Below are 20,299 nucleotides of genomic sequence, written 5' to 3' on the forward strand. Positions count from 1 at the left end.
ACTGCCCCCTAGAGTCGGACACGACTGGACTTTACGTCAAGGGAAACCTTTACCTTATGCAGGATCACAAAGAAAGCTGAGAATGGAAAAAGCGCACCAAATGCAAACTAAAAAACCCTCGGTACAAACGAGATCCCTCCCCCCGTAGAATCTTCCCAGGCTCACAATCCCAGGTGCTCCTAACGGCTCCTGATGGTCTGCGGGAAAAGTCCTTGAGTAGACCACATAACCCAAACACATTCCCCAGATACAGAGCTTAGCACAGTGTTTCATAGCAGCTCCATCCCACCATAAACGCACGTCAGCACCATGGCATGTGAAACATTACGATGTACAGTGCACATTGAAACAGTGAACATGACATACCGCCCCCCCAAAAGAAAGAAAACTCTAAGCAGCAGGCTTCAAAGGGTAAGCTAAGTGGAAACGGTTAACTAAATCAGGGGCATTAACGTGGCGAACAGGCACCCATTCAGGATGAGGAAAGTGTTTCCAACGGATCAGGTACTGGAGGGTGCCCTGAAGCTTGCGAGAATCAATGACCTCCTTGACTTCAAAGTGTTACTGCCCATCTATCATGGTTGGAGCAGGAGGAGGAGGTTGGGGATGCCAGTGGGAAGAGTGGTGGACGGGCTTGAGAAGGCTGCAATGGAAAACAGGGTGCAAATGTTTCAAATTGTGAGGCAAATCCAACTTAACAGTAACTGGATTGACAAGACCAACAATAGGGAAAGGACCAATGAACTTGGGAGCAAGCTTTTTCGATGGCTGTGGGGACTTTATGAATTTGGTAGAAAGATAAACCTGATCCCCAATTTTGAAATCGCGTTGCAGAGAACGGTGTTTGTCGGCTTGGAATTTGTAAGCAGACTGGGCATCAGCCAAAGCTTGCTGAATCACTGGCCAGGAATCAGCCAGCTGAACAGCCCAGTCAGAGGCAGAACAGGACTGGGGAGGGTCTTGTGGCAGCTCAGGGATAACTGTCTTCACCATCCCTGGGAAAGCAACCTTGAACATTTGAGAAAACCCAAACACATTCCATTCCCTCAGCCCAGAGATAACGGTCCAGGGTATGGAAGCCTGCCTTCCCTGCAAATCAAACACGCAATTAACAACTGACACGTGAAATGTTACAAATCAAATACGGGAGTAGCAAATGACATGTGAAGTGTTACGATGTACCAGGCACATTGAAACAGTGAACATGACATACCGCCCCCCCAAAGAATACTAAGGCGCAGGTTTCATAGGATAAGCAGAATGAAAACGTGCAACTAAAAGGGGAGAGTGCACATCGCGGGCAGCCACTCACCCTGGGTGGGAGAAATGCTTCCATCGAATGAGGTACTGCAGTGTGCCATGTAGCCGGCGAGAATCCAGGACCTCCTTCACTTTGAAGTGCTGCTGCCCGTCAATCATGATTGGCGCGGGAGGAGCGGGCTGTTGGTGCCAGCGATCGGAGTGGGTGACGGGTTTGAGCAGGCTGCAATGAAAAACAGTGTGTAAATGTCTAAGATTGTGTGGCAGGTCCAATTTAAATGTGACAGGATTCACAACAGCAACAATAAGAAAGGGACCAACAAACTTAGGTGCCAACTTCTTGGAAGGTTGAGAAGATTTGATGTACTTGGTAGATAGGTAAACTTTATCCCCCACCTTAAAAGGAGGCTGAGGCGCACGTTTCTTATCAGCATGGAGCTTATAAGCCGATTGGGCGTCAGCCAATGCTTGCTGGATGACTGGCCAGGAATCCGCCAAGTGCGCAGCCCAATCCGAAGGAGATGAAGGTGGAACGGTGGGTTGAGGGAGATCAGGAATGGGTACAAAGTCCCTACCGAATACAGTACTGAAAGGCGTGCGCCCTGTGGACTGATGAACGGAGTTGTTGTATGCCACTTCGGCAAAGGGGAGGAGATCAACCCAATTGTCTTGTTGATAGTTCACAAATGAGCAGAGAAACTGCTCAAGGGTGGCATTAAGAGCCTCCGTGGCTCCGTCAGTCTCAGGATGCCACGCAGTGGATAAGGCTTGTTTAGTGCCCACGTTTTAAAAATGCCCTCCAGAATTGGGAAGTAAACTGTGTCCCGCGATCCGTGACCAAACGGGAGGGGCTCCCGTGGATTCTGTAGATGTGGATTAGGAAAAGGCGGGCTAATTGCTGCGCAGACGGAATGGAGGCACATGGAATAAAATGGGCTTGCTTAGAAAAGTAATCTTTCACCACCCAAATCACAGTTTTCCTCTGGCTGGGGGGCAAATCAACGATAAAATCCATGGAGACCTCCTCCCAAGGGTGGCAGGGACTGGCGACAGACTGCAGCAAACCCTGTGGTTTGCCCCCCTTCTGTTTTGACATGGCACACACTGGGCAAGAAGCGACATAGTCCTTGACATCATGTCTTAAGGAGGGCCACCAAAATTGCCTGCGGGCCAGGTGTAGGGTCTTTACAAATCCGAAATGACCTGCCAGCTTATCATCATGAGACCCCCTTAAAATTTCCTTTCGCAAACTGTCAGGTACATAGAGGCGATTCTGCCTCCACGCGAAGCCTTTGTCAAAAGTAACATTGTCTCTATTCGCTTGCAGCCAGGTGTCAGATTTCAGTTCAGAGAGAAACTTTTGTTGCAATTGGGAGGGAACAGCCGGCGCTCTAGCAGCCGGTGAAACTGACACTGAGGGCGACCGACCCCGGGCTTGGCTGCGCGTGACAGCCTGCATCCCCAACTGAGGCTCTGTCCAAAGTGTCCCGACGACGTCAGGTGCCTGGGCTGAATCCTGAGGCAAGCGGGAAAGCGCATCGGCCAGGAAGTTTTTCCTCCCCGGGATGAACTTTAATTGGAAGTCAAAGCGGCTGAAGAACTGAACCCAACGAACCTGTTTAGGGCTGAGCTTACGAGGCGTGCTAAGGGCTTCCAAATTCTTGTGGTCAGTCCACACTTCAAATGGACATTTAGCCCCCTCTAAAAGGTGGCGCCAAGCGTCTAAAGCCGCTTTCACCGCAAACGCCTCTTTCTCCCAGACATGCCACCGTCTTTCTGTTTCAGAAAACTTTCGGGATAAAGACGCACAAGGCTTGAGGCAGCCGGCAGCATCTGCTTGCATCAAGAGAGCCCCAATGGAAAAATCAGAAGCATCCACCTGGACCACAAAGGGTTTATCGGGATCAGGATGTTGCAGAATAGGCTCAGCAATGAACAGCCCCTTAAGTTTGTCAAACGCCGACTGGCACTGAGGCGTCCAATTGAGCACAGCCCCCGGGTTTTTCACCCTGCGTGTGTCGCCCCGCCCCTTGGTTTTTAGTAAATCAGTTAGAGGCAATGCAATCTCAGCGAACCCCTGGATGAATGGGCGATAATAGTTACAAAAGTGAAGGAAACTTTGGAGCTGCCTGCGCGTGTGCGGGCGCTCCCAGTCCACAATAGCTTGTATCTTGGCAGGATCCATTTCAACCCCAGCATCTGAAATTCTGTACCCCAAATAGTCCAGTTGTTATTTGTGAAATTCACATTTGGAGAGCTTGGCATACAACTCTGCCTTTCTCAGTTTGCTAAGCACCTGTTTCACCAAACGCTCATGCTCTTCCATCGTTTCAGTGTAAATCAACACATCATCCAGATACACCAAAACCCCCTTAAACAAATGCTCATGCAACACCTCATTGATCAGCTGCATAAACACCCCAGGTGCCCCTGCCAACCCAAATGGCAGAACCTTGTACTGGAAGGAGCCCAGCGGGCAATTGAAAGCCGTCTTCCATTCATCCCCCTCCCGTATACGGATACGAAAGTATGCCTCCCGCAAGTCCAGTTTAGAGAAGATTTTCCCCATAGACAGATGTGCTAGCATGTCTTTTAGGAGGGGCAGAGGGTATTTATTTAGGACCGATACCGCATTGAGCCCACGGTAATCCGTACACAGTCTCAAAGTCCCATCCTTCTTTGCTCGGAACAAGACAGGGGTGCCCACCGGCGAATTAGCTGGCTCAATAAAACCCCTAGCTAGATTCCTGTCCACAAACTCACGTAGCGCTGCCAGCTCCTTTTGCGTCATGGCATAGATTTTAGGTTTGGGCAGCTGCGCATTCGGGACCAACTGTATGGCACAGTCAGTTCTCCGGTGAGGGGGGAGTTGGTCCGCCTCCTTTTCTCCAAACACATCTGCAAAACTCTGGTACTGCTCCGGCAGGCCCTCCAGGGGGGCAGCCGTGAGATGCGGGGTCGCTGCCGCTGCCCTCCCCACTGCATCCTGCGGGGCGTCGTCTTCTATAGGGATTTGGTAGAACCCATCCCCAAATGTCAAAGTCCGGTGCACCCAGTTTATGTGTGGGTTTTGTTGGACCAACCAGGGCATCCCCAGAATGACCAACGGCCCTCCCACAGGCGCCACGACAAACGGCAGCCCTTCCCGGTGGCTACCCATCTGCAAAGCCACCATACCCGTAAAATGGGTGACTGGCTTCCCCCCCACCGTAGAACCATCCAACTGGGTAAAAATCATAGGGTGTTTTAGGGGGAACGTGGGTAATTCCAACGCATCCACCACGTCCGGGTGCATCAAGCAGCGGGAACACCCCGAATTGACCAACGCCCATGCTTCGACAGTTCGGGTGCGGGAGCCCAGCTTAACTTTCACTGACAACGTAGGAAAGTTTCCTCTCACCGAGGGGTAGTCGCACCCTCCCTCTTCCACCTGCCCAGCGGCGCCCTTTAGAGCAGGTGGCTGGCGTTTCCCGCCGGCTGGAGCAAATTGGGCTCCCCCTCCTCTCCGAAATACGGGACTCCTCCTTCCGCGCCTTCAGCCACAGCCGCTTTCATCTTCCTGGGCAAGGTGGGCGACTTCCCCGACGATCTCCCCTGGTGCTCCTCAGGCTTCCCTTTCGGGCATGCCGCTCGGTGGCCCTCCTTCCCACACCGGAGGCACTGCCCTTTCGCGTAGCGGCTTTCCCTCTCCTCCTGCCACGCCATTCTTCCTGCTCTGGCTGCAGTGCCCACAGATTTGGCAGCTCTCATCATGGCCATCTGCTTGGGACCCCTCTTGCTTTGAGCAAACTTTGCGTGGGCCTGCTCCACGTTCCCTGCTAGCTGTATCCAATCATATAGACTCATTGGGTCTGCTCTCCCCAAGGACCACCTCAACAATTCGGGTCGCAGACCATCCTTGAACATTTCTATCAGGGTTGTCTGTGACCAATCATCCACCTTGGCAGCTAGAGCTTGGAACTCTAGGGCATAGTCTGCTACCGACCTGGATCCCTGGATCAACTCCCTCAGGGCCACTTTGGCTTTTTCCTTTGCTAACGGGTCAGCAAAATGTAACTTGAGCGCCCACAAGAAGTCCTCGAAGTCGGTCAATTCTAGGGCCTCCATCTCAGTCAATTGTACAAACCAATCAGCTGCCCTGCCTTCTAGTTTGGTGGCCACCGCATTTATCTTAGCTCTCTCCGAAGGAAACAGCGTCCCAAATTCCTCCATATAGTCAGGAAAAATGACAGCTTCGTGGGGTCCCCATCAAACTTGATCGTAAAGTCCCTGTATCTAGCAGCCAGCGGGCTCTTCTTCCTCTCCTTCTGCCCAGCCTTTTGCTTAGCACCCAGCGATCTTTCATCTGGGGGGGGGGGGGGGAATCCGAAATCCTGACTTTGAGATGCCTCCTCTCCCCCCTTTTCATTCTCCTTCCTCGGTCGTCCAAATGCCGTGGGGGCGATGGGGACGATCGTCTGGGGCTGCTAGATGGTGAACCCGCCCGATGTCTCCTCCGACCTTTCATCCTCACACCCGGGGAGGGCGGAGGAGAGGGGGACGACTGTCGGGAGTGGTGCTCCCTTCTCTCCCCGACTGGGTCCCACAAAGCCAATGATATTTTCAGCACCATTGCCTCTAGGGATTGCAACCTGGCGTCCCACCCTTGTCCTTTCACGGGGGTTGTAGAGTCCTCTGACCCTCTCTCACCGGCCACGGTCACATTCGGGGACAGCGGGTACCCCGGCTTCCAAGACGTCTTCGACGTCCCTCGTAGGGGTCCCTGCTCCTCATCCCACATCACCTGTTCGGTCGGCGCCTCCTCCGCCTTCTTCACCACTTTGGACTTCACAGCCTTGTGGATCGCAGGACTGGGACTCGACACCCCCGACAGGTCCTCCAACTCTAGATGGGCTCTCTCCCACCTCTTTTAGCCATGGAATCCGGCTCCCCAGCATCTGAATACTTGCTCTCCCCCGAGAAAGGAGTAGGCTCAGTCATCGCTAACTCTGGTTCCTCACAGATTGCTCTGGATAGAGGTTAGCGGTAAGGGTTTAAGGATTCTCAGCTTTATGTAATGGTTGCCTAACCTAACAAAACCAGGCTCACCAGTAGACTCTAGGAAATCTGGTTTATTGAAGGATTAGTATGCAAGTACAGAGAAAACTGAGAATGAGCAAAAGTGCGCCAAATACAAATTAAGAACCCTCGGCTCAAAACGTAAGACCTCCTCCCACCCGGCTGTTCTAACCCCCCCCCCCCCCCAGGTGCCAGTAACTGTCTTCACCATCCCTGGGAAAGCAACCTTGAACATTTGAGAAAACCCAAACACATTCCATTCCCTCAGCCCAGAGATAACGGTCCAGGGTATGGAAGCCTCCCTTCCCTGCAAATCAAACACGCAATTAACAACTGACACGTGAAATGTTACAAATCAAATACGGGAGTAGCAAATGACATGTGAAGTGTTACGATGTACCAGGCACATTGAAACAGTGAACATGACACCTAGAACACCCAGAGTCCACTAAAGCCCGGACTTCCATAGTCTTAGTGCGGGAGCCCAATTTCACTTTTACTGCTAAAGTTGGACAGTCAGCACTCACCATAGCATCTTCGCGCCCATCCTCCTCCACCTGCCCACAGGCGCTTTTCAAGGCAGGTGGCTGGCATTTCCCGCTGGTTCCTTGGAGTCATCTTCAACCTCTCCTGAGAAGTAGGGTACTTCTTCAGAGTCGGCCACCCCCTTGGCTGCCGTCATCCACCGTGATGAAGGCAGCGATTTGGCCGGCAGTTTGCCCGCTCAGTCTCCAGCCTTGACTTTTGGGCAATCAGCTGCTCGGTGTCCTTCCTTTCTGCAGCGGAGACATTGACCCTTCGCATAGTGCCTATCTCTCTCCTCTTCCCAGGCTCTGTAGCCTGGCCGGGCAGCAGTTGCGGCACTTCGGGGTCCCCTCATGGTGGCTGGTGGCTTTTCAGGTCGTTTGGTTTGCATGTAGGTATGCTGGGCATGCTCATCCTTGCCGGCCAGACAGATCCATTCGTACAATGTCTCTGGGTCGTCTCTGCACAATGCCCACTGCAGGACGTCCCTATTGAGTCCCTTTAAATTGTTCTATTAAGGTAGACTGGGACCAGTTGCTAATTTTCCCAGCTAAAGCCTTAAACTCCAGGGCATAATCAGCTACAGACAGTTGGCCCTGGCAAAGACCCTTCAGTGCCCCTTTAGCCCTTGCTTTGGCTAGCGGATCTTCAAAATGCAGCTTTAACGCCCACATAAATTCCTCGAAATCCTCAAGCTCAGGGGAGCTAGCCTCGCTTAACTGAACATACCAATCAGCCGCTCGTCCCTTCAGCTTGGTGGCAATGGCAGTTATTTTAGCCTCTTCGGAAGGGAAGCAGGGTCCAAACTGTTTCATATAATTTTTTGCATTAGTGAAGAAGAAAGACAACTTAGTTGGATCTCCGTCAAACTTGACAGAGAAGTCTTTCACCCCCACTCCTGTTGGAGCTGAATTAGCGGCTGCTTGAGTGGTTGGGCCCCAGGTTACAGTAGTTCTCCTGTCTCGGGGTGGGGACACTGATGGGCTCTGCAGGGTGGAGAATCGTCCCGGCTTCGTCTCCAGCCCCGCTTTGCCGGTGGTCCGGGTGAGGGTATGGAGGATGATTGCGTGGAGCTGGAACCTCCTTCGCGCCTCGGCTGCCCCCCCCCCCCCATTGACAGAGACAGGGCTTTTAGCATATACTCCATCGATTCTAATTTGGCCTCTACCACTCTTAGCCTTTCAGGGGGTTGAGATTCCTCCCTCCCTCGCGCATTTAGCTGACTCCCTTCTGATACCGTGGTAGATTCTGCGTTTGGTGCCAGTGGGAACCGATACTTCCAGGACGCGTGGGACATCCCTGGCTGGGGTTCTCCCATTTCATCTCAGGTGATCAGCTCTGTGGGCGATCTGCTGGGTGCCAGTTGCTTTGGTGCTCTCACCTCTACGGAACCCTCTCCTTCCGGGCTGGAAATTGAATACTGCCGTGAAGCTGAACGTTCTGGGGTGAGGCTCCGTTCTTCACTCCTGACCGTTGACTCGGGCATCAAGCTAGTCGGCTCCTCGAGTCTCCGGGTCGTGGGTTTGGCTTTGGCCATTGTTAACTGTTTTCCCTCACAAGAAACTAATCTTGGCAGGAGCTAACGGTACAACTTTGGTGATTCTCAGCTTTATGTAATGATTGCCTATCCTAAAACACCATCAGACTCATGAACAGGTTCATAAAGATACCTGATTTATTAAAGAATAGTATGCAGGATCACATAGAAAGCTGAGAATGGAAAAAGCGTGCCAAATGCAAACTAAAAAACCCTTGGTACAGACGAGATCCCTCCCCCCGTAGAATCTTCCCAGGCTCACAATCCCAGGTGCTCCTAACAGCTCCTGATGGTCCGCGGGGAAAGTCCTTGAGTAGACCACATAACCCAAACACATTCCCCAGATACAGAGCTTAGCACAATGTTTCACAGCAGCTCCCTCCCACCATAAACGTGCATCAGCACCATGGCATGTGAAACGTTACGATGTACAGTGCACATTGAAACAGTGAACATGACAGTAGTTAGCTCGTAAGGATGGATTGAGAGATGGCTTCTTCATGAGGGGGCATACCACTGCCTCCTTCAGGGCAGCCAGCACAACATCCTTTCCTAAAATGATCACCACCTCTCAAATCCAGCTGAGAGACTCAGAGACTCAAGTAGGACATGGATCCAGCCTGCAAGCAGCAGGACTCATGCTGCAGAGAACCTATCCATTTTCTCAAAATCTAAAGCCCAAATGAATCCTAGATGACCTTGTTTCTGTAGTCCTATCATCACCAAATCCAAGCAAATATGAGTAATTCTATTCCAAAATGTTTAGCAGACACCTTAAAGTAGCTTGCCAGTAGGTCTTCCTGTCTGTCCTTATCCAGCTGAAAGAAGATCACCTTGAACAGTGTTAGTGGACAACGTTCCACCACCAACATTCTTTCACAAATATGTTCAGAGAAGTACAAATGTTTGCCACTGTTATCAGCACAGTGTAGGCCTGAACATAAGCTCTTACCTGTGTTTGGTCATTTTTACTCATCAAGATTGATGTTAGCCCTGCGAGGTAGTCCAGACAAGAAGCACAACCAGGAGTACTTGCTCTATCTTTATTGTAAGGTTACATTAACAGAATCTTGCAAGACTCAAAGTATTTCTCCCCTCCTGTCTCCCAAGGTCATTCCCACATACTATTACACTGGAGCAATCATAACTGCTGTATAGTCATCTCCAAATTCCAGAGTTTGACCAGATACAAAATTGCCTAACAGATTACTGTAGCAGGATAATCCTCAGGTGCCTGCTGGAAACTAGTTGCATCCTTAATGCTTTTGAGATGGGCCATCTGAATTGTTTCATCACCCCTGCACAGGACACAGCAGACAACAAGCCAAATCCTGACGAAAAGGTCATCTGACTATGGCAAGGATTAGTTCTAACATCCTCCCACTCAGCAGCTCAGAGGTGAAAATTAGATTTAGATTGTGGCTGTCTGCATAAATCAGCCCAGAGATACCTTGGACAAACTCATGATTGTCATGGAGCCTGTGAACATCTGAGTTCCCTCTTGCCACCTAGTCAAACTCCAAGCTGATGGGCATTCCTCTGTTCACACATCAACTTAGTTGCAGCTCTCACCAGTTCTCCACTCCCAGACTCTGCTTTTTTGTCCATCCTGCCAGGACTTCTTCCAACATCTCCCCTTCCTTGCCCTTGCAGTTCAACTTTGACTCTGCCAAGTCCATTTTTAGCCTCCTTTTTTTGTCTTCCATTGGTTTAACTGTTCCCTCAGCCCATTGGAAACTGCAGCACTGCATCAACTCTGAACTGAACCTAACTTTCTTTAACCAAGTGTACCAAATTCCATAACCTTATAGTCTCCCCCAAAAATCAGAAACTGCCCTACCTGTCTTCAGTCTCATCTCAGCACAACCTTTACAATGTGTGTGTGTGTACATCTATATCCACATCCACATCCACACATACGTATGTCTGCTACATGCAGCCTGAAGTAGCAACTAGCGGAATCCGAAAAGTTGATGTCATAGGAACAGAATAAAAGTGGTAATCCGTTACAGTACATAAGATCATTACATCAAATAGTTAAAACAAAAATGGCCATCCTTGTGTTTCAGCAGTATGATATACTTGTAATTTATATAATCTCTTGAGGGAGAAAATGAATGGACAAACGAGAATTGGAAACTTTTTTTTCTCTTAAACAGCTGTACCTCATATCCACATCTAGAATTGTATATATGCTTCTTTTATATTTTAAAAAAGGGAGGCATGCAATTTCTGAGTAGGTCTTTCTTGTAAATAAAACTTTAGCATTGTGAAATATAGCACGTAGTACAGCTTCTCAGCCTCTTGGCTAAGATCAAGTGTAGTATTAGAAATAGTTTGTTATACTTCAGGATTTTTAGTTCAGGATTTGTTAATTAAGTGTTTATAGAAGATGGATCAGTGAAAGCATATCTAAGTGCATTTATCTGTATTCATAAAGTAAACAGCAAAATCAAAACTATATTAGAGCTAAATAGTATGTTAATGTTTATGCCCACATATTTGTCCTTAAATCATTTTATAGTCAGCAACCTTTTCTATATTTCAAGTACCATCAGATCACTTTGTACAATGAAACAAGACCCAAAATATGTTATTAAAAAGCACTCAAAATCTTTCAAGATCATGGTATCTTGTGAGATTTTAGTTTCAAAATCTCATTCAAAATTTCAGAGATTTCAAATGAGAATACCCAAACCTTGCAATATTTGCCAATTTGCAGGGCTTTGGGCATTTTTCAAAAAATGGTGTTGTGATTAAGGAGTGGGAAGACCCAGGTTCAAGTCTACCTTCAGCTATGGAATCTCGTTGGATGATTTTTGGCCATTCGCACCTTGTCAGCCCAACCTATCACACCAAGTTATTTTTGTGGGAAAAATAGTTTGTGTTATCTAACATTTATATATACATGCATACCAAATAAAAACACTAAATACCATATTGTATTTCATTTTTGCTTTAATATACAGTATATATTATGTTATTTCAATACAATCATATTTATATAGTACACTTAGATTCTTAATATTCTATTGTATAGGTGCCTTAGAGTGTTGAATATAGATAATAGAAAAACAGTGGCATATTTTCTTTAATTTTGTTGTCCATGAATGCCATCATAGGTGGTGTTTTGCTGATCCATGCCCTAACCAAACTGTTGCTCAAGAAAAATACTTGGAAGTAACAGAAACAGTTCAAGTATGTATTTAACTAAATACTTATAGCAGTATTGCAACTGAAACTCTCCCCATGACCCAGATTCGATCCCAGCAGAAGCTGGATTCTTGGGTAGCTGGCTCAGGTCGACGCAGCGTTCCATCCTTCTGAGGTTGGTAAAATGAGTACCCAGCTTGCTGGGGAAGGTGATAACTGGGGAGGGCAATGGCAAACCACCCCGCTATAGTCTGCCAAGAAAACGTCACGAAAGCGGCGTCCCCTCAAAGGGTCAGACATGACTCAGTGCTTGCACAGGGGACCTTTCACATTTTACTTACAGTTTAGTAGTAGTATTAAAGGCAAAACTGAAATACTTTGGCCACATAATGAGAAGACAGGGCACCCTGGAGAAGGTGCTGATGCTAGGGAGAGTGGAGGGCAAAAGGAAGAGGGGCCGACCAAGGGCAAGGTGGATGGATGATATTCTAGAGGTGATGGACTTGTCCCTGGGGGAGCTGGGGGTGTTGACGACCGATAGGAAGCTCTGGCGTGGGCTGGTCCATGAAGTCACGAAGAGTCGGAAGCAACTAAACAAATAAACAACAACAAGTAGTATACCTTTCCAGGGACTATACATTATTATATAAACTCAAGCAATGATAGAATAATAGAAAATTATTTAATTAATCATTTAGCATTTTTGGCAGTACTAGAACTAACACTGAGCCCTTCTTTTATAAGGTGGAAGGAAGGGAGGTACTATAGGCATAGCCAATACAGTTTGTTGAAATATGTGTTTCTCTTCCACAGGAAAACATTGAAATCCCTATCCCAAGGTATTTTATCAAGGAGAAAATTAAAGCATTAAAAGAGAGAGAGAGAATCCTTGCTCAGATAATGTTGGATGCTGGAATGTATGAAGATGAACCCGTAAGTGGATACAGGTAGTCCTTGCTTAGCAACCACTTGTTCAGTGACCATTTGAAGTTATGATGGCGCTGAACAGTGGGTAATTACAACCAGTCCTCGAAGTTGCAGCCGTCCCAGATTCTTTGGAGTCACATGATTGTGGTTTGGGCTCTTGGCAACTGGCTTGCACTTATGACGGTTGTAACACCCCATGGTTATGTGATTACCATTTGTGACCTTCCATGACGGCTTCCCACAAGCAAAGGCAGGGAAGGTCATAATTTGCTCCCATAAGTCTCACCCGCTGCTTTTTCTCCCGAGGAATCCCCAGGTGGCAGGGCAAGTGCAGGCCCCAGGCATGTGGGCAGCTGCCCTCCCAGCTGCGTTCACACCATAGAACCCATGCGGTGCATGTTAATGTTTTCTACTACAGATTAAGGTTACTATGGTAACTAAGCATTTTGGCCCCATGAAGAGGTTGAATTTAATTGTCCACTTTTCGGATGTTAATTTTTGCACCTGGGGGGGAAGAACTTGCCTGGACTTGTTTTAGTTTCAGTTTCCCTTCTGTATAGGCATGTAGAGAGTTAAGCAGCTCTCACTGAGAGCCTGTAAGAATGCAGAAGCTTTTAAATATGTTTTGCTTTCTGTAAATAAAATTATTTTTATAGAAATGCCTGGTGTGTGACTTTTCTGATCTCTCCTGGGCCAAAGGCTTTCCTAGCAATCTGCCAACAGGTTATGGGCCCAGTAAACAGCCCAGTAAGCCCAGTAAGCCCCAGAGAGAATAGAGAGATCAGCTCCACACCTCATGCACAATTTAAAGGCAGGTAGCAAAGACCTGTGAAGATTTTCTTTGGAGCCACCTGGAGATTTTCCAGCAACTGCCAGTCTACAGGACAAAGAAGCCAGCTGAGGTGACTTGCAAAAGAAGGAAGAAGCCATGGCTACCTCCCAGCCCTCAGTGATGCCTCTGGAGCACCTATCAGAGACCAACTATTTGAATTGGGCCCTGAAGATGGAGATGTATCTTCGCAGAGAGAATCTTTGGCTGCCAATTGGTGAGCAACCCCCCCCAAATCCCAGTGCTGAATGGCTTAAGACAGGATGAGCGGGCTAGAGCCACCATTATCCTGGGAGTTGAGGACAATCAGCTAGTCCACGTGCGAGGTATGCAGTCTGCAAAGAACTTTGGGACGCTTTGAGAGACTTGTATGTAAATGCAACAGCAGGGAGGAAAGTTACCCTGACAAAACAGCTGTACAAAGCCTACCTTGCAGAAGGAGATAGCCTTCCTGAGCACCTGCATCATATTCAGCAGCTGTTTGTTGAGTTGCAGGAGAGAGGAATGGAATTGACACCTCTCACAAAATCCTATATCCTCCTGTCCTCACTGAATGAAACATGGGACACGCTGATTTGTACCCTGGAGGCTATGCCTGAAGCAGACCTCACCCCATCGTATGTTACACAGCACTTACTCGCTGAATGGGAGAAGAGAGAGGAAAGATCCCCCCCATCTCTTCTGGAAAGCTGCAGTACCAGAAAACAAGGGAAAGGAAGGGAAAGGAAGCTGAGGCCACAACACTAGCCAGCCAGCGATGCTTCACCTGTGGTTCAGCTGGACATCTGCAGAGAGACTGTGCCTTGAGACCCAAGAGTAGAAAGACAGAGAAGAAGAACACAAGGGCAACACAGAAGAAGGCTCTTCAGACAAGCCAAATTGCACAGGTTGCTGAGAAGGGTAATTCTGATGTATGGGTGTTAGATTCTGGGGCCAATTGTCATTTATGTAATTGTGAAAGCTCTTTTGTGTCACTGTCTCAAACTGAAAGACAAAGTGTATCTTTGGCTGATGGGTCTGTGACCAAAATTATGGGACAAGGTGACTTGTATTTATCCTGCTTAGGAGAAACTGTAAAAGGTGTGTTGTATGTGCCAAATTTACAATCAAACCTTTTATCTGTGGCACAATTGACTGCAACAGGGTATGTCATAACATTTAAGAAAAATGGTTGTGAGATACATAAAAATGGGAAATTGTGTGCTACTGGTATATTAAAAGACTCCTTGTACATGGTGCAAAATGCAAGGAAGCCAAGCTGCAAGGCTGCAGTTGGCAACACGCCATATCATGACCAATGTGTACACCTGATGCACAGGAGATTTGGTCATGCTAATTTCAAGTTTATAGCACAAATGCCACAGCTGTGTGCTGACCTAAAGATAAAACCCTGTGACAAATACTGAGACTGTGTAGTTTGCAAAGAATGCAAAACACTGAAAGCTCCTGTGAGTAAGCACAGTGACAGAGTTACAACTAGACCTTTGGAAATTGTACACTCTGACATTATTGGTCCTTTGCTCCAAGTCTTGGACAAGCAAGGTATGCAATGACCATCATTGATGATTTCTCAAGATACACATTTATCTACATCTTAAAACATAAAGATGAGGCATTTGAGAAATTTAAAGGTTTTGTGACATGGGCAAATGGAAAATTCCCTAGGCCTGTATCTGCACTCCAGTGTGATAGAGGAGGAGAGTACCTTTCTCACAAATTCAAAAGGTTCCTAGCAGAAAAGGGGATAGAACAAATTCTTTCTAACCCTTACACCCCTCAGCAAAATGGTGTTGCTGAAAGAAAGGGCAGAACCTTGCAAAATGCGATGGAATGCATGTTAAAAGATTCACATTTATCATTTAAGTATTGGGGAGAGGCCATATCTACTGCCTGTTATGTACAAAACAGATTGTATAACTCTGTCATTCAGGACACTCCATTCCATTTGTTTTTTGGTGTGAAACCAAAGGTAAACCATCTTAGAGTGTTTGGTAGCACTGCTTGGGTTCATATTCCAAAACAGCAGAGAAGGAAAGGAGGCCCCACAACAAAGAAAGCCATTTTTGTTGACTATGAACAAAGCCAGAGGAGCTACAGGTTCATAGTGGGAGAGAAATTGATAATTAGCAAAAGCGCTTCTTTTGCTGAACAAAACTGGGGGAGATTAAATTCTAGCTCTCCAGTTGATCTGACCACCACAAGAGAACAGCAAGGACTTGCTGATGGTGATCTTTTGCCTGATGTGAAACCAGAAAAGCAAACTGAAGATCTGTCTGATGAGACAGATGCTTCCCAGGAAAGTGATAGGAGTCAAAATTTAAGCCCTGTATTACCTCGCAGATCTCAGAGGAATAATAAAGGCGTTCCTCCATCACGTTTTCAGGCTGAACAGTAAAGGCTTTTCACATATTCACAGAACCTGAGTCTTTAGAACCAGTGAATGCTTTACCACCTGAGATTGCACAAAATTGGCATTCTGCCATGCAACAGGAGTTAGCATCCTTGAAAGAAAATAAAACATGGAAACTGGTAAATCTACCTCCCAATGAACGCTGTCTAGGTTGCAGGTGGGTTTTCAAACTGAAAAGGGATGATGATGGCAAAATCCAAAAATATAAAGCAAGGTTAGTTGCAAAAGGGTTCACTCAAAGGAAAGATTTAGACTTTGACAAGACTTTTGCACCAGTTACTAAAAGTGAATCAATTAGATTACTGTTAAAAATTGCTGCACTCAAAGGAATGTCAGTTCACCACTATGACATTCAAACTGCATTTCTCTATGGTGATTTAGACCACAAATTATACATGCAGCCACCCCCTGGCTATGAAAAAGGGGAGAATCTAGTCTGTGAACTGCAGAAGTCAATCTATGGGTTAAAACAAGCTGCTAGATCCTGGAACCAAAAATTAGATGAAAAACTGCAGAATTTTGGTTTTGAAAAAGGAAAAGTAGATCCATGTATATATATGAAGAAAGACAAACAAGGCTGTATGTATCTGTCCATTTATGTTGATGATTTGCTGCTGTTCACACCAACAGAAAAAGGCTTGATTTTGAAGGCTGCATGAAAAGCCATTTCACATTAAAAAAAAGCCTTGAAACTGTAACAACGTAGGTTTAGAAATACACAGGGAGAAGGATGGTAGCTTTCTGTTAAACCAAAGCGGAGATAATGTTAAAATAATGTGAATGGAAAGACAGAGTTGTCAAAGAAAATTGGTTTACATCTTATTCTGTAGTATAAAAAGGGGAGTGTTAATGTTTTCTACTACGGATTAAGGTTACTATGGTAACTAAGCATTTTGGCCAGGTGAAGGGGTTGTATTTAATTGTCGACTTTTCGGATGTTAATTTTTGCACCTGGGGGGGGAGAACTTGCCTAGACTTGTTTTAGTTTCAGTTTCCCTTCTGTATAGGCATGTAGAGAGTTAAGCAGCTCTCACTGAGAGCCTGTAAGAATGCAGAAGCTTTTAAATATGTTTTGCTTTCTGTAAATAAAATTATTTTTATAGAAATGCCTGGTGTGTGACCTTTCTGATCTCTCCTGGGCCAAAGGCTTTCCTAGCAATCTGCCAACAGTGCAGCACCCACTTCCCTGCCCACACTCACACCATGGTGCCCACTCCCCTGCTTGCTCACACTGCAACACCCCCCCGCGCCCACTTACACTCACACTACTGCACCTGGCAGCAGCACCTACTCCCCTGCCCAAGATCCTTACTTAACGACGGCAACGAGGACTGCTGGGATTGCCACTGCTAAGCAATGCAATCATGTGACATCATACTTTATGACTGCATCGTTTACCGATGGAAATTCCAGTCCTGATTACTGTTGTTAATCAAGGACTACCTGTAGTCTGAACATCATAATGACTTAATTGAAGAGAATACTGTCATGATGTTGATCATAATTATGAGAATAGGCAGAAATTTTTTCCTTAATGAATAATTGTAAGATCCTTAAACTATATGTACATAGATACTCATATCCATACACTCCTTTAAATATTGTCTTTTCTTTAAACTCTTCACATTTCTCTTTTACAAGAGCTCATCAGCACCATCCAGTTATAAGTTGCTTGGTCCTCCGTGTACCCACTCATTTTTCTTTCATGTTTGTTTTCTTGTTCAGTCCTCATTATTTCTGTAAGATTAAATCACTTCAGCATACTTTGTTCATACCAGTCACTCACTTCGGTATTCAGTTGTTGTTCATTCAGTACCCATACATTCTTGATCCTATCTCTTCTTGTTTTACTACATGTACTCCAAGTAACACATTTCTCGTTGCATACAACTTTTATGTTTCTCTTGACGTAGCTGTCTCTCATCCAATCTAAAAAGAAGCACATGCTTATACAGTTATTTTTGTTTCTTTGAAAAGAATATATTCCTCACACCAGACAACATACAGCTCACTATCTTTCTATCAACATTTGCATATTTTAAGATTTCTTCATCTATTTTCCTATGTTTAGTAAACATTCTCCCGAGGTGCACAAATACTTACTCTAGTTATTGCCAATGACTCGCTGAAAAGCAAAAATCTGTTTTGTACACCAGATACATATAACACTCCCCAGATTTTGTTCACTGTCATGCCTATTCTCCCTACGATTTTTTGCGTTCACTAACTTTCCTTTTGTATAAAACACTAACAGCATTCTTCCAATCAGCAGGCATAGATGCAGTCTTCACACACATGCTTTTTTTTTAATCATATGGCATAGCAGTTTGATGTTCATGCTGCTTTTTCTTGCTGGGAAATCCTTGTGAGGTCCATCAGCCAGATATGTAGACTATTTAGCCATGACAAGTCACATTGCCCAGGGTGCACCATGAGGAGGCTAGTCTACATTGACTAGCACTTTAGCATTTGACTGCACACACATAGTAAATAATCAAACAGCCACTTCATAAGTAAACCACACTTATTTTTCCCGTTTTCATCATCCATGCCTGTATCCTCACCATTTTCCAACATTTTCACAGAATTTATGCCTTCGTTTTCATCTATTGTTTCTTGGGCATTAACATTTATAGCATTAGTTTCTGTTCTGTTCTCCATCATATCACTGTCATTTCCATGCAGTTTCTAAAATACTCCTCTCAGCATTTCTTCAGCTTCATTCTAGATCATTTCATTACTTTTATTTTTAATTCCATTCACTCTGCAGAGGCTCCTTGTTTAGCCTTCTTCCTTCACTTCCAGAGCAATTTTTCATTTCCATCTAAATCACTTTGCACTTTCTCTGCATCTTTCAGTCATAACCATTTCTTGTTTTCTTTAACTATGTTCTTTGCAACCATCTTTTTCTCTCCTACACATTATTAGGGATGTGCAGCTATTTGATTCTGAAGTGAGAAAGGTGCTTCATATGGTTATGGGCACACTTTGCTGAATCTTTAGCAGCTCCTTAAATAAGTCTTGACTTTTCCTGGACTTTTCCTTAATGAAAATGAGTAGGGGATGAGTGGCTATGATACGATATAGGAAAAGGTGTGTGTGTTTTTTAAGGAGGCACCAACATGTGCAGCAAGTATGCCCTCTGAAGCACTTTTCCATTTTACATCCAAAGCTGTGCATCACTACATACTATACAGTATCTAGATTGGGAGGGCCTGCTCGTGGTCACTTATGTCTCAGTTATTTTAGGTTGCATTATTGCAATGCATTTTACATAGGGCTGCTTTTGAAGACAGGTATGGCTATATAACACCACTATTCTGCGAGCTGTGCTGGCTTCCTATGGGATTCTGGATATAATTCAAGGTGCTGGTTATCACCTAGAAAGCCTTATATGGCACAGGATTGGGTTATTTCCAGGAATGCCTTTTCCCAGTGTTATTCGCCTGTCCCACATGCTCTAATAAGGTGGGCATACTCTAGATCCCCTCCTTAAAACAGTGTAATCTTATGGAACTTAGGAAGAGTATTCTTTGCTGTAGTAGCATCTGCCCTTTGGAATGATCTCTTCCTGACATACAGTCTTTAAAAAGGTGGTGAAAACCTGGCTTTTTTTCCTCAGGCATTTGGCTCAGGTTGATGAATACCCCTGTATACAAGGGTCTAATAAATTTGCGTACCCGCTTGCCAATTAATTGTTACATTTGTTTTTAGCTGGTATAGTTTATTTTAGTTTTGTTTTCTTTGTTCATTGGTCTATTGCAGCGGTTCCCAGCCTTTTTGGCACCAGGGACCGGTTTCGTGGAAGACAATTTTTCCACGGACTGGGGGGAGGGGGATGGTTTTGGGATGATTCAAGCACTTCCTCTTTTTCCGACCTTTTATTCTTTTTTCTTCGTGCCGTTCGGAGATAGCAGCCAATGGGCTTGCTTTCTCTGACAGGAGGTGGAGCTCAGGCAGTAATGCAATGGCGAGGCTGTAAATACTCAGGCTGTAAATTCTCTCACTCGCCCACCGCTCACCACCTGCTGTGTGGCCTGGTTCCTATCAGGCCACAGACCAGTACCGGTCCGCGACCCGGGGGTTAGGGACCCCTGGTCTGTTGTACAACACCCAGAATCACATTGTTCAAGTTGGGTGGCCATACAAGAACTTTAAATGAATCAATCAGCAATGTATTCCTTCAAGGACAAGGTTGGGAGTATAAAGAAGCATTCTAAATGCAACTTTTTTCCACAAAGTAGGAAAGGGAAAACAATATATTTGGAATTATCCTGGGGCCAAAGTAGTGCCTGTCTACAGGGCTGATGTGGTGCACATATCTGAAATAGGTATTCAGTTTTCTCTTACACTTCATTTTTATATTGCAGAAAAAACCTGTGAAGGTCATGCCCTTAGAAGAAGCTGTTAGAGTAATTCAAATAGCTGAGCGAGCTCGACAGGGCCGACTCAGGGCTACGTTCATGAAGCAAATCTTTCTTGAAGAAAAGAGAGAAAGATTAGCCAGGCTTCATGGTACAAGAGGTCCAGATGTTGAAACTGCTGCAATGTACATTCAAAGGGTAAAACATTCATTCTTCTCATAAATATGTTCCAGTGA

The 20,299-nt window shown here is 45.9% G+C and overlaps 1 protein-coding gene and 1 pseudogene across 1 annotated transcript in view; both read left to right on the forward strand.

The window, feature by feature from the left end:
• The window catches only part of IQCA1 (IQ motif containing with AAA domain 1), a 128,327-nt gene that overhangs the window by 26,003 nt on the left and 82,025 nt on the right, over positions 1-20,299 (forward strand). Inside the window, exons 3-4 of the mRNA XM_063317851.1 lie at positions 12,347-12,466; positions 20,070-20,261. Coding sequence (XP_063173921.1) covers positions 12,347-12,466; positions 20,070-20,261 — 312 coding nt within the window. The remainder of the gene's footprint in view (positions 1-12,346; positions 12,467-20,069; positions 20,262-20,299) is intronic.
• Positions 10,669-10,792, forward strand: LOC134488758 (U2 spliceosomal RNA; annotated as a pseudogene).

This window comes from Candoia aspera, chromosome 1 (genome assembly GCF_035149785.1).
Source record: "Candoia aspera isolate rCanAsp1 chromosome 1, rCanAsp1.hap2, whole genome shotgun sequence".
Lineage (NCBI taxonomy): Eukaryota > Metazoa > Chordata > Lepidosauria > Squamata > Boidae > Candoia > Candoia aspera.